This window comes from Belonocnema kinseyi, chromosome 4, assembly GCF_010883055.1.
Source record: "Belonocnema kinseyi isolate 2016_QV_RU_SX_M_011 chromosome 4, B_treatae_v1, whole genome shotgun sequence".
Taxonomy (NCBI): domain Eukaryota; kingdom Metazoa; phylum Arthropoda; class Insecta; order Hymenoptera; family Cynipidae; genus Belonocnema; species Belonocnema kinseyi.
The window spans coordinates 65,931,785-65,947,083 of record NC_046660.1 but is presented as its reverse complement, the minus strand read 5'-3'; the positions used below and the strand labels follow the sequence as shown (position 1 = coordinate 65,947,083).

General features: G+C 33.6%; 1 protein-coding gene across 1 annotated transcript; it reads right to left on the bottom strand.

Moving 5' to 3' along the window:
- Window positions 1–10,425: 10,425 nt before the first annotated feature.
- LOC117170932 lies at window positions 10,426–10,866 on the bottom strand. The gene has a single exon (XM_033357979.1). The coding sequence runs from the start codon at window positions 10,864–10,866 to the stop codon at window positions 10,426–10,428; it is 441 nt and encodes a 146-aa protein (XP_033213870.1).
- Between the last annotated feature and the right edge of the window lie 4,433 nt (window positions 10,867–15,299).

Below are 15,299 nucleotides of genomic sequence, written 5' to 3'. Positions count from 1 at the left end.
AGTTTCGAAGAACATGTTTTTTTGACTCATATTTATTTTTTCGATTTACGATTGGACCGTAAGACATAAAGAATTTGAAATCTACGATTTGAAATCAATATACATTCCATATGATAAATTTAATTTAAAACTTTTTTGAAATCTAAGGAAATTCCAAAAATTTAAGTAGTTCGAAGATTTTAAGAATACGAAGAATTGAAATAATTTGAAGAATTCAGGAAATTATACGAATTTGGCGAGTTCAAAGAATTTAATTAATTCCATGAATTCAAAGAATTTGAAGAATTTAAGAAATTTGAAGAATTTAAATAATTTAGAGAACTCAATGAATTACAAGAAATACTAATAGTCCAAGAAATGTCAATAATTTAAGAATCGCAAGAATTTAGGACATTTAAATAATTTCAAGGGATTCGAATAATTCAATAAATTTAGAAAATACAACTAATTCAAAAATTCAGGAAATTCAGAAAAATGTAGAATTTTGAAGATTTTTATGAATTTAAAGAATTGATAGAATTTATGAAAGCCATTAAATTTATAAATTGATGAAATATTTTGGACTGCGAAATTCTAGAAATGAGTTGATTCGGGGATATGCACAAATTTTAGAGAATTTATGATACATTAGGAAATAAACGTGTGAGATTTTGAGTGTATGGAATATAAAGTTTTTGAAATGTTAACCTTTCTTGACATTCTAAATTTAGGTTTACAAAAATTTTTAAAAATATATCATGTATTGAAGTGCAATTTTTTATTCCATAAACTGTTTTAATGCCGAACTAAGTCTTACATCGAAATCTGGTTTTTACAGTGTGGTACTTAATATGTTCGAAGCTGTTTAAACAACAGCGTATTCGTCTCATTTTTCCTCTTCTCACATGAAAATAATTTATAATTTATTTTTAACTTATTACTTTTTCATTTTTTATTAAAATGATGAATTCTGAAAAACATGATACTTAATTTGATAATTATTGATTTTCAAATACTTGGTTTTTTACTAATTGTTCAAGGATACTTAAATTTCTAAAGAAGTTTGAAATTTAACTTGCAACTTTAATTAACTTGCATTAAATATTATTAAAGCTTATAATTAGAACTCATATTAAGTGGCAAAAACTACAGCAAATATTTACTTTTTTTTATAAAGAAATATTATTTTTCAATAGTAAATTCAATCAAATCGCCTTTAAGTGAATTTTATAATACTTATTTTGAAGTGTTCAAATTTTCAAATGCTTATTCAGGAACGTCACTAATTTTTTATTTTTTTTTTGTAACGGTGTTTAAAACATTTAGTTCCTTGAATTAAAACAATAAAAACCCTTTAAATCTTTGAAATTTCATTAGAATTCCTTGAGTCTTAATAAATTAAATACGTAACCCTTAAAATATGATAAAATTGCTCTAAATCTGTACACAATTAAAGTTCAATAAAATTCATTTAAAACCCAGTGAAATTCTATGAAACACGATATTTTCTGATACATAGAATATTAATGAAAATACCGTATGAGATTTAAAAAACCCTTTGAATCATTGAAATCCTTGCAAATCTGATTAAATCCATTAAAATCCTTTAAACCCACACGAAATCTTTTTAAAAAATCCTGAAGACTTACAAGTTTTGTGAAATACTTCCAAAATTTCATGAAATTTCTTGAAAATGCCTAACATTTTTTTCAGTCCTTAAGATAATAAAAATCGTGAAAAATTTCTTAAAATATTGGAAATCTGCTGAACATTCCTTGAAATCCTTGGGAATACGGTAAATATTTCCAAACCCTTAAGATCTTTTAAAATACTTTGAAATCCCTTAAAATCCTTTGCAATTGATTTTCAGCTATTTTTTTCATTAATTAAAGGTGTCAATTTCTTATGTTATTTTATACGATTTCAACTAAAACTACAAATCCTAGCGGAAAGTGTTTCTAAGCAAAGGGTATAGCCGGGTAAGCATGCAAAAAATTCCCCCAAAGGGAATGAAATGTGGAGTCAGCCATTTGAAAACATAAAATAGAAGAAATTCTCAAAATTTCAAACCAGAAGTCGCCATTGATGAGTTAGGCGGGGGGGGGGGGACGTCCATTTTCGTTTTGATTTTTACCCTGTTGTTATCAATCGAAAAAATCTGAAAAAATGCACAGAACTTTTTTCAATCATTTTAAACGTATACAATTTTTTCGAGAAATATTGAGATAATTTCAGTTTTTCCAACGCGAATTATTTTTAATCGATGAGTGACGAGTTTCCAAGTATATTTCTAATATTGTAAAATTCTTTAAATAATTTTTCTCCCCTGTAAATTGTGAAAAGTTATTATCATTCGGGATACATTGTACAAACTTGTTCAATGTTCATTTTGTCAAACAATTTTTCCCCTCAAATCGTAAAAAGTTATTATTTTCTTAAAATAATGACACAATTAAAGAATTTCTGAAGGAATTTATTTCTAAATGACATTTGGTAATTATTTAAACAATTTTTATTTCTTAAAAAAAAATTCTCCTAAAAAGCGAGACAAGTTATTATTTTCTGGAATGAATGGCACAATTAACGGATGTTGAAAGCAATATTTTTTTCTGAAGAACATTTAGAAATCTTTTAACAATTTTTTTTTGCAAATCGTAAAAAGTTATTCTTTTCTGCAATTCATGACACAACTAACAGATTTCAACACCAATATTTGTTCTAAGGGACATTCAGAAATTTTTTAAACAATGTTTTTTACAGTAAATTGTAAAAAGTTATTCTTTACTGCAAAAATGATGCAATAAACATATGACTAGGGTGACATTTTTAAGCTTCACATAGTTCCCAATTATTTAAACAACTAACAATCATTCAGTTGTGCCTATTTATAGGGCAGGTGGAAACAAGTCTAAATTTTTCGAATCTCTTACACCATGTTGTTCAATATTTGGTATTTTCTTATTTAAAAACTTATTTGGGATTTTTTTTAGAAATGGTATACAGGGGTTTTTTGGAGTCGCGAATCGCAAATCCGAACACAGATTTTAAAAATTCAAAATGGCGGATCCAATATGCCGGCCAAAATTTGGATTTTTTTTTTTAAATTGGTGTACAGAGGTTTTTGGTATCTCTGATCACGAATCTAAACTTAGATTTTGGACCTTCAAAATAGCGGGCCAAAATTCCAAATATTTCTAAATTGTTTTTTGAAAGTTGGCACAGGCAGGGGGTCGCTGATCTTGAATCTGTATTCAAAATGACAAATATTTAGAATATTAAGGTTTGAAAAAATATACACCTACTCACCTTAAACATGGATTAGTACCAATTTTCTGAATTTTCAAAATCTATATTCATATTCGTGATCAGTCACTCCAAAAATCCTTGTTCACTAATTAAAAAAAACAGAAAACTTTATTATTTTGACCGCCATATTATATTTGTCATTTCGGATTTTCAAAGTCTGATTTCAGATTCGTGATCAGCGACCTCGAAAACCTCTGTATACCAATTTTCAGAAAAAAATTAAAAAATATTCCAAGTTTCGGGCGCCATCTTGGATCCACCATTTTAAATTTCCAAAATCTGAGTTCATATTCGTGATCATTGACCCCAAAAACCCCTGTATACCAATCTTCAGATAGAATCCAAAAATATTCCCAATTTCGACAGCCATATTGGATCCGCCATTTTGAATTTTCAAAATATGAGTGCAGATTCGTATTCAGCGACCCCAAAAACCTTTAACTACCCATTTTCATAAGGATATAATGGAAAGTTTTTTCAATAATGAATTTTTTCAACAAAAAAGGCTTTTTTTCATCTTTGTTTATAAGTATTAACAAATTATTTTAAAAATTTAGACCCTTCGCACAAAAATTTCAATTTTCTATCATCCAGCGAGCTATCATCCTGCGAGGTGATAAAAAGTATATCTTCTTCTAATTCTTTTTTAAATCAAGCTTTTATTATTTAAAAGCTCATGCTAATTTTAAAATCGCAGGGAACAGATTAAAGTTGAGCAAAATGATTTTATTTCTTTTTCCGAAAAACGAAAAAATGGGGTGTGGAGGAAGGGACGTATTGCCCAAGATTGAAAGTTGACTATTTAAAGGTATAAATTTGGACCACCCTGATGTGAAAATTCAATCTCTTACACTATAAGATCAACCAAAAATAAAAATCTTAAACAATTCGCAAAAATATCCCTTTAGATGACTTATCTTGTACGATTGAAACAAAAACCACGTATTCGATCATAAAATTATTGATTTTTTGTTATTAATGATGTTTTTTACGTATAAAACATAATCTACGTACCCTATAAAAATAATTATCAAAACTTTTGTATATCATTTTTAGATCATTCAGTTTTTTCCGTATCTTGCCTGGTCTTACCTGAAAATTAAATTTTTATTTTTCATTATATTTTGTACAATTTAGATTTAAATATTGGATTTTTTTAACAAATTCAAAAAGTTTTTATGATAATCTTGTGAGGCTTTAAAAAACAACCTTTTTTTATTGTCTAAATATTTTCTTTTTATCAAAAAAGTCTTAAAGACTAGTGTTTCTATATTAAAAATTTGTACTGTGAATACCCGTACAACCTAAAAAAAGTGCCCCAACCCAAATAAAAATGCTTCGACTTGAGTTCGACTTCAATTGTCCCCAATTAAGACATGCTAACGAAAGGTTATATCTGTCATAAAAGCTAATCTTTGTTAATGGTTAAACAATCTTGTATATTTTTATACAATATACATACTAAATCAACTTAATTATGGATTGTTATTTATATTCTACTTGATTGATGATGATACCGAAAATTTTGTTTGTTTTTACGTGTTTCTAACGATTTACGAGATCCTTCTAGAAAGTTACAATTTTTATTTTTTTGAAGAAAATTTTTAAGAGTTATACTTGTTTAGACCCACCAATTCTGAATTTTTAAATTAAAAATAAGTGATTAAATATTTACAAATTTTTCATTCATCAATTTTAATCCCATTTATGAGCCAAAAAAGGTTCGAAAATCTCAGCCAAGACAAGGCTCGTCTTAAGTCAAGTAAACGTCGTCTTAGCCAAGACAAGGATCGACTTAAGACAAGTAAACGCCGTTTTACCTGTCGTGGCTATAAAAGTAAGACACAGGCCTATGTCTCGACTCAGTTTTGAGACACAGCCAGACATCGACGTCTTGAAGACGAACTCAAGACATAATCAAGTCGAACTCAAGTCGAAGCATTTTTCCTCGGGAAGGTTTGATTTGATCTGCTCATTGTTTGAATAGTTATCGCGTTTACTGACAGACGGACACACAGACTGACGCCAATACCAAAATTTGGTTTACGGCTTCAGAAGGTCTCAGAATGTGATGATCCATTGAAAAACCGTCGTTGCAAATTTCAAACAATTCCAATACTTTCTGAATCATAAACGATGAGAATGTAAAAATAGCTTTCGGAACAGCCGTGGAATATAGAATGTTAGAAGCTGTTTAAACAACAGCAGATAGTAAACACGGAAAAACATCATTTTTCCCAGTGTCACATGAAAATGCTTTATAATTTATTTTTAAATTATTACTTTTGCACTTTCGATTAAAATGATGAATTTTAAAACTCGTGATCAAAAGTTTTAAAATCATTAATTATCTAATACTTGTTTTCACGATCATGATTTAAGGATACATCAATTTCAAATTATGTTTGAAATTGTTTTAATTTATCGTCTTAAATGAGATTAAATTAATTATTATTAAAGCTTCCAATTGGAAATTAGATTAACTGGAAGAAATTACATTAAATTTTTTTTGGTACAGAAATCTTACTTTTTAATGGTAAAATTTATGAAATCACTTTCAATGTAATTGGACGGTTTTTTTGGAAGTTTTAGAATTTTTAATTTCTCAATCGGGAACGTTATTAATTTTTTTATTATTATGTAAAAAATCCAATTCATCCAATAAATCCTATTAAAATCGAATCAAATTCTTCACGATAATCTAATAGAATCCTTTAAAATCCTTTACAATATTTGTTAATCTTGGAAATTTATTTAAATACCTAAAGAGCTTTCCAAATCCCTTAAAATTATTAAAATCCTTGAAATTCCCTTTTAACCCGTTAAAATCCTTCAAAATCACATGAATTCTTTTAAAATATCTTAACAAGTTATAGGTTTTACAAAATCTTTTTAAATATTCCAAAATTGCAGAAAATTCGTTTAAAACGTAGAATTCCTCCAAACCTTAAATCTACGATTAAACTACGAAACATTTGAATTTTTTAAAAATGTTTTGAAATAGATTAAAATATTTTAAGGTAGTTGTCCCGCTAAAAGTCAGATATCGGAAAAATAGGGTTTCTATGATTTTAAAAATCAGTATCTCATGATAAATGTAATTTCAAATAAAAAACATTATTTTAAATGAAAAATGTTTAAATTCATTAAAAAAATTAACTTTAACGATGTTTTTTGTAATTGAATTTTTCTGATTATTGGTTCCTACAAAATTTAAAAAAATCATTGCATTTTAATAAATGACGGCTTATTTTTTCCGGAAAAACATTTTATACGACTCTACTGGTTCCAATTTTTAAAATAGCTAAACAATCTCAAAATATAATTATTTGTTTAAAAACTGTCTTCTTAAAAAAACATGGTTTTAACGATTTCATTTATTGAAATTCTGTCATTTTTTTTAATTCGGCAAGGAGTGACGGTCAGAAAAAATAAATTTAAAAAACCATGTTGAAAATTAATAGAAAATTAATATTTTTTTGTGTGAATGTTGACATTTATTATATAAAATAATATCTTCTATTTGTAATAACATTAGTTACAATATTTTGATTTTTCAAATCATAGAAAAACTATTTTTTCGGATATCTGACTTTAGACACGAAAACTACCTAGAATCTTGAAATCTGTTAAAATTATTTAAAAATATTTGCCAATTCTTATAAATATATCAATTGAGCTTTTTTCAGAAATGATGCAAAAACCCTTATTTTGAAAGAACTCAGATTAAATTATTTCATAAATTAATGAACCCAAAATTATTTTATATAATATTGTAAATAGGGAATATTACCATACAGTAGATAATAATTAATTATAAGCAACAATATGAATTTAGACAAGTTCTAATATTTTGAAGTTATGTTTAAGTATTCAATATTTGAACTGAAAATTTTTTCAGGTATGAAATTTTTAATTTTCAATTTAGATGACTTGGAAAAATGCGGGGTACCGGGAAGTGACATGGACCTCTGTTTTCACTTTTAGAGGCTATGCTGAAACACTTATTGAGAACTTGTCTGCTGATAAGCTTATCACGTTAAGGTAACTTCTGTGTATCCGCACCTGGTGACAGCAGAAATCCAGCAATTCATTTTTATTTAAAATCGAATCCATTCATTTTTAAGTTTTTAAAATTTTTAGTTCAAGGTTTTTTAGATTGCGTTAACAATTTTTAACGGAAATGAAATTTGGGGGCAAATTCATTCTTTTCCGTTTACCTTATTCGTCAGCATGAACGCATTCTAAAAAAACAGCACTTATTTGTGCTGCAGTAAATGCAAACTAGGATGTTCCATTTTCAGTATTAGATACCCCTCTAGCAGGAAATTCTTCCCGGTGAACTTCTAGGACGACGATATATGAAGAGCCGTTATATCAAAGGTCCAGTATAGTTAAAAACTGGTCCAAAGACTTCAGAAGTAACATAGTTAACGATATTTTTAGAAGAACCTTTACTCAGATAAAATGCGAATCATTCTAGTCACTATATTCCTGACAATGTTAATTTTTCTTTCTTCTATTGGTAAGTAAAACTAAAATATTGAAGTAATGTATAAAATATCTAACGTCTAGGCAAATGCGAGTACTTCTAAATAAATCGTGATTAAATTAATAGTGATTCTAGGTCCACTTTAGAAAAAGAAAATTTTTCACATAACTATACCCTTAGTACAGATATGTCGGTAGAAAAAGCTCATTTAATCATACTAAATAAGTAATACGCACTCTTTGTTTGTTTAAACGGTTTACTGAGGGGTCCTGATGCTAATTCCAAATTTTTATAAAAAAGACTACAATGCACTACGGAAATATCTTTGAGAAAATTTCCGTAAATCGTGTATGCTTAGACGCACTCGTCCTATTTTTTACTAGAGAAAAATGTTAAGCAGATGAATCGAACTAGAGTAAATTCTGAGAATGTTAAAAAAGGAAGACCTCTTATCTCTAACAAGTGCGGGTTCATGATTCTTCAAAGAACCCCGATTTTTCTTTCAAAATACTAGAAAACCTCATTCTAACGTTTGTATCTGTATTTCGAAACCTTTTGATCTTACGAACAAATGTTTCAGGCTTTGATTGAAGTAGATTGAATTTCAAGTAATTCTGAAGAAAAAAACAATAACCTGACTCCAATAGGTCATAAGTTATGAGCCCCCTAATTTAACAACTTTTGAACTATTTTTGAAGGAAAATCACTTGTGCTAAATTTTTGGACATTCTTTATTTTTGGGTTAAGCTACGTTTCATCGACAACAGATATTCTGGAAGGCAAAAATATGTTTTGAAATTTATACTTAATCATCTTGATACTTTTTCATAATTTTCATTATTTTCTCATATTTCCCTTTTTTCCGATTTTCTATGAAAAATTTCGTTATAATAATTTACTTTACCCGCTAAACCAAGAATTTTGAAAAAATTAAACATTAGTAATTTGCCTTGCGAAATAGGTCAAAAGTGGTCACCTTTAGGAGGCCATAACTTATGATCTATTGGTATTTTGTAATTTCGTTTTTTAAGAATTGCTTGACATTGCAACTACTTTAATTAAAATGTAAAACATTTTTTATAAATAGAAGGTTCTATTTTTTTAAGATTCTCAGAATTGATTCTATTTTGATTTTTCTGTAGAACATATTGCTCGAGAATGTGATGGGAATTTGGAAAATTCTTCCAAAATATTTTCGGAGCACAGCGTAGTTCTTTCTAGAAATTTTGTAATTAGCATCAGGATCTCTTAGCAAACCTCTTTAGCAAAAAAAACGCGCGTTACCTATTCGAAACTGTAAAGAAACATATTCCTGGACTACCAGTGAAGAGAATTCGTCCAGGGTATATGTACTTATGTTTAAGAACTTAAATGATACATTCTACCATCTGCTATTTACGTTTAGACAATACTATTTATTAGTAATATTGGTAATATTAGTAATATAATTAATAAAAGAAGAATGAACTAATTTATCGTTTTTCAGAATGTTCACAAAAGAATTACCCCAAAATTACCCCTCCGGAGGCGGATATTTATCGCGAAAAGGCCCTAGAAACTTCGTCAAGAGCAGCATTAGAAAAATTCAGACGCCAACAGGCTCTGGAAGCCCTTCAGAAACGCGAACAACAGAAAACAACCTCGCACCAACCAAATGGGAAATAATTCAGTGTGAAACTAATATGCGATATCATTTGTTACCAAAACTCGAATTTAAATGTTACAAGCTCATAAAAATTAGATAAAAATAGTGTTCCAACATTTCTACGTCCTCGAAATTTCATCAACATTCTATGTCAAGGAGACCGATCTGAATAAAAATATGTAAATTGTTGTACATGTTGACACTATAATAAATACCTGAAGTATCAAGTTGAAACAATTCTTTATTCACACGTTTCTCTTCTTTCTGAAATTCTAGATATTTTGAGAACGGTCAATCATAGGCCCAATGTATTTTATTTCCGGGAAACATGACCAATCAAATAAATTATAATCACCGTTTCGATATTGATAAAGGGTTTTTTCAATAAGAGCGCTACAAAAGTTTTTTTTAAATAAAACAAAAACGGTTTTGGATATAAATGAAATTCTTTATTCATGTGAAAGTACATTCGATGCCATTATGTATGGAACTCGATTTCTTTTGCATGGCCACCACGGGCAGGCTTGCAGAAGTCCAGACGCTGAACCCAATTTTCGACATTTTTCAAGCATAATTCGGCCGATACTGCTGCAATTTCACGTTCGATATTCGTACAAAGTTCATCAATCGTCGCTGGCTTGTTGGCATAGACCATAGACTTGACGTAGCCCCACAGGAAATAATCTAACGGTGTCAAATCGTACGACCGAGGCGGCCAATTGACTGGGCCATTTCGTGAGATAACACGCTCACCAAACTTGGTTTTCAATAAATCGATTGTGACATTCACTGTGTGGCTTGTGGCGCCATCCTGTTGAAACCACATATTGTCCAAGTCCATATCATCCAATCCGGGCCAAAAATATTCGGTTATCATTGAGCGGTAGCGATTCCCATTCACAGTAACGTGCCGGTCTTGATCTTCACGGAAGATGTACGGCCCAATGACGCCGCCGGCTCATAAACCGCACCAAACCGAAATTTTTTCGGGATGTAACGTTGACTAATGCAGATCGTGTGGATTGCTACCAGACCAATAACGCATATTTTGCTTATTGACGAAGCCATGCAGCCAGAAATGAGCCTCATCGCTGAAGATGATTTTTCGATGAAAATCCGGATCATTTTCAAGTTGTTGCTCAGCCCAATTCACGAAAATACGTCGCTTCTGGTGGTCAAGCGGCTTCAGTTCTTGCGTCAGTTTGATCTTGTAAGGATGTGGGCCAAGATCTTTTCGCATAATACGCCACAACGAGGTCACAGATGAGCTTAACGCTTGAGAACGACATGTGAGAGACTGATTTGGGTCTTCCTCAATTGATGCGCTAGCGGCAGCAATATTCTCGACACTACGGGCACTTCTTTGTCTCACTGGCACGGGAACATTTTGCACTTTACCTGTGGATTCAAATTTTTCCACTGGCACGACGATTATGACGACCATAAATTGGACGTAGCGCTCTTAAAGTTGAGGCCACTGACTCCGAATTTCGGTAGTAAATTTTAATACTTTCGACTCGTTGTTGGATCGTATATCTTTCCATGATGAAATGGCAAACCTTACTGAAGAGAAATGTCAAAAGAGCGGGAAAAAAATTGCGTCGTTTGCTATCACTATCGGTCTACTTTTGTAGCGTGCCTATTGAAAAACCCTTTATAAATAACAGCGTTATTTGAATTAAATTATAATATTTAATTTACAACCATTTTTAGCGCGTTAAGTAACTTTTAATCGCCTCACGTACGCAATATTTTATAACCATTGATTGATCCTATGGATTGCCCTAATATGTTGTTTTTTATTTCTAAATGGAAACGCTCTAGAGTATTTCAGTCTTTAAACCGATCGAATTAAACTGACGCTGAAAGGTTATTTGACTTTTTATAATAATAATTCTCTTTATGAAATTAATATCTTATTAATTCTCATAATTCATTTTACTTGTCACATTTCACTAACTTAGGCAAACAGTCTTGTTATCATACATTTTATTGCAACTTTGGTCAATTTTAGGGTTTTGTAGCTTCGCCCTGAAACCCTTATGTTTTCGGTCAGATGTCCATCCGCCGCACTGATCTGTCTTTCTTAATTTTTTTAAAGAAGGGGAAGTAAGGGGCAGAGAAATTAGGTTTGGCGGTGAGAAAGGGTAAATGCCAGGAAGCAAGGGATGGTGAGGGAAGTGGTGGGAAGTGACGGCGAGGAAGTGAGGAAAATAAGGGCAGGGCATCTGAAATTAAAGCAAATCAGGAGAGGGGGGATGAGGGACGGGAAATGAGAGGAAGTAATGGAATGGTAGAACGTATGTGGGCAAGTGCAAAAAGGAAGGGAAAGTTACGGCATGCCTCTCATTTCCTCTTCCCACTCCTCACTACGCATTTCTCACTTTTCCTCTCCAGAAAAAAAAATTTCCGTAAGATTCATCCCTTTTCTTGATTTTCTTAAATAAATAAGTTAATCGAATGAAATATAAGTAAGAAAATAAATAGAGACTGAAAACTTTTCTTTACTCTCTCTCTCTCTCTCTCTCTCTCTCTATATATATATATATATGTATGATTAAAAATTTGTCATTGAGACAACCGCGGGATTTCGCCGGGAGAGGGTGCTAACCTGGAAAATTGCACCCGCTCCCAGCGAAATCGCGGTAAAATTTCAGCCACAACCACGTCTCACGACCGTGAGATAAGTGGTTACAGTTTGTGAAGGAATCAATACGACGATCCAGCAAAAGCCTCGTGCACCCTAAGAACACGGAGCGACCCACGGACTACCGCCTTCTGCATTTTTCCCGCAAGTGTTTTAGCATATGCTTGACACGCAGGGATGCTTTTTAGACCATTAGCAAGTGAAAGCTTGGCACCTCGAAGAGCGCTGGTGATAAGGACGATTAGTTTAACAGAATATTCCGGGTACAATCGTTGCAACTCCCTTATAAGGTCTCGATACCTCTCTTTCTTTTCATTCTATTTGGTTATATTTTTTTGTCAGCTGGTGCCGAAAATTCGATAACGAACATGGTTCGCTTCTAGAAGTCAAGAAGGACCATGTCAGGCCTCGAGTGAGCAACAGAAACAATTGTCGAGAATATAAAGTTCCAGTATATGCGGCCCTTCCCATTCTCGACAATTGCATCGATTTCCCTAGGAGCATTTAGAGGAGCGATATTAAGGTTAATGCCGCAAGAGTGACAGAGATGGTAATAAAGCACTCTTAGTGCCGCATTGTGCCTTTGAATGTAGTACGTTCCCGCGTGAGTTCGACAACTAGATAGTTTGTGAGCTTAATGCTCGGGGTGTGCATGGAACGCCTTGCAGCTATCATCGGGATTGTCTTGGCTCAGAATGTGGCGACGGTATGTTAAGGTGGAAATGACACCGTCTTGGCATGCAAAAATGAAACCCTCTGTACCAGACTTCAATCTGGGCGATTTAAGGAAAGCAAACGTTAGCTCACAAGACATTGGCTGATCCTTCACATTTCTGTGAAAGATACCGTGCATCCTCTTATCGAGGAGCTGTTCAAAAAGTTTTTCTCTTGTGCTTTCTTAAACCGGGCTTTCAGGAGTGAGTATTCGAGATAGATAAGATTTGATGAATTTTGCTTACACCTAATACTGAAGTCACGTCCGAGTGTTTCAGCAGCCTCCTCCGCTACTTTGTACAGAAACGCTCCTTTGCCCACTTCTTCGTGATTCCTGACCATTTTAAGAAAGGGTCTCTTCCATTTGCGACTCTATGTACTGTACCCAGAATAATCCTGTTGTAAAGACATTCAAGACATTAGGATGCATGCTTTCGTTCACGTGCATAACCTTTCTTGTCCCGATATCAAGGGATCTGAGCTCGATCTTCGTCCATGGAACTACTCAAAATGAATAGAGTACTACCGGGACGGCAAGCATGTTCGTTGCAGCATGTTCGTTGCACTCCCAGGTATGTATAAGTCTCTCCGAAGCAAAGGTGTCGTATAGCGCTTCTATCAACGAGCTGAGGATCTTCAGAGATGCCATTAAGTTTTCCCCGCTTCAAATAAACCATGGCGCATTTGTCTAACCCAAATTCCATTCCAATTTCTTTAGTATATCGTTCGACAATCCCTAGAGCTAGATGTAGTTGCTGTTTGTTTTTAGCATAGATCTTAAGATCGTCCATGTAAAATACATGAGTGACCTTGTAATTTAGATCTGCAGGTTTGCCGCACAAGTACCCGTCGGAATGGCGAAGTGCCAGAGATAGTGGAAATAATGTAAGGCAAAGAGGAGTGGGCTCATGGTGTCGCCCTGAAAGACACCTCTCTGAAAGTTGACCTTGTTAGTTGTCACACGATTTTTTCCAGATCAGATAGTTAATCTGGTTTTCCAAAGCAGCATCAATCTCTCTATGCACCTAACTATTTGCGGATGAACCTTTAAGATTTCCAAAAGATAGATGATAAGTCTCTGGGAGGTCGAATCGAAATATTTCCGATAATCAATCCAGGCCATCGATGGGTCACGCTGGTAGAATGCTGCAGCTGTGCAGACACATCTATCGATGAGCAGGCCTGTAATTCTTCGGGTCAGCTAAGTTGCCTCCGGGTGTTTCTCGCACCACAGAGCCAACGAAAAGTCGCGAGATCCCGCCAACCCAAATGGATTCAGTGCGATGGATCAGCGGAATGTCGGGACCTTTAGGGGAACTGAGCGACTAAATCACGACTTGCTAGAGTGCTGCGATGCGAGTGTGGCCCCCGAACGGGGTTACATGGCACGGCTGCATGCTCTATGGTTCGACAAACGCCCGGAGCTATCCCACTTTTCGTAGCAACGCCTGCGGAACCATGCCGAACTACTCCGAAAAAGGGGCTATGTAAGCGGAACGCCTACTCAACCACAGCTAGAACAAGCCGGAAACAAAAAAAGAGAGGTGACACTAAGCCACCCGCGGGCAGGCATCCAGTAGAGGAAGAGCGATGCCTTATGACCCGGAGAAACATCAACACCAAGGTTTCTCTCAAGCCTAAAGATCTGGCTGAAATGGATGATGAGCTTCGCGAACATTTTTCCGAAGAATCCGACCTTTGGTCTATCAATTATTGTGTGTATAATGCTGCGAGAGCTTTGGCCGATGCGAACCGTAAAATAAAACCAACAGCTGATCATAAGTCCGAAAGGCGAATGCATCAACTTGCCATAAAGAAAGGCTGGGCAAGACAGTACGCGTCCCGAATTCAATGTGTGATTGACTATAGCACATTTGGTAGGAAATTTACCGCCAAGGTTCGAAAGTCCGCGCGCGAACTCCGGATCCGTTATCACACACTTTAAAAGTCAAAGTTGCTGACCATCAGGCAGCATATTGTTGAAAGCATACGGATACTATCTTATGCTAAGAGAAGTCTAGAACGGAGGGAGAAGTGGGTCAGAGAAAATCAACAGTTTCTCTCTTACCCATCTCGACTCTTCCAAGACCTTCTAGTTACTGTCGATCACCCGCCCAAACCAGAGGAGGTCGAAGTATTTTGGAGAAAATTCTACGAATTCAGCATAGACTGGACGAAGACTCAGAAAGTATAAATAGCTTTAAGGAGCTGTGAGATTCCCTCATAACACCTAGTCAAGAATGCCCACCCATCTCTACCGATGAGGTGAAAAAAGTATTAAGAGGGATGATGAACTATTCCACACCGTGACCAGATTGTATCAAAACTTTCTGGTAGAAGAAGTTTCCTTTAACCTATCAGCATTTGGCTCGTACTACAATACTACTGCCGAAAAGAGGCAACTTAGCTGACTCGAAGAATTACAGGCCAATAACTTGTCTGAAAACACTGTATAAGATATTCACAGCTATTCTAAATGATAGGATTGTACGGGCAATTGAACCTGTGTGGCAAGA

Excerpts from the sequence above, each read along its gene's own strand:
- LOC117170932 (XM_033357979.1), bottom strand. The coding sequence starts at position 10,866 with ATGGTCGTCATAATCGTCGTGCCAGTGGAAAAATTTGAATCCACAGGT.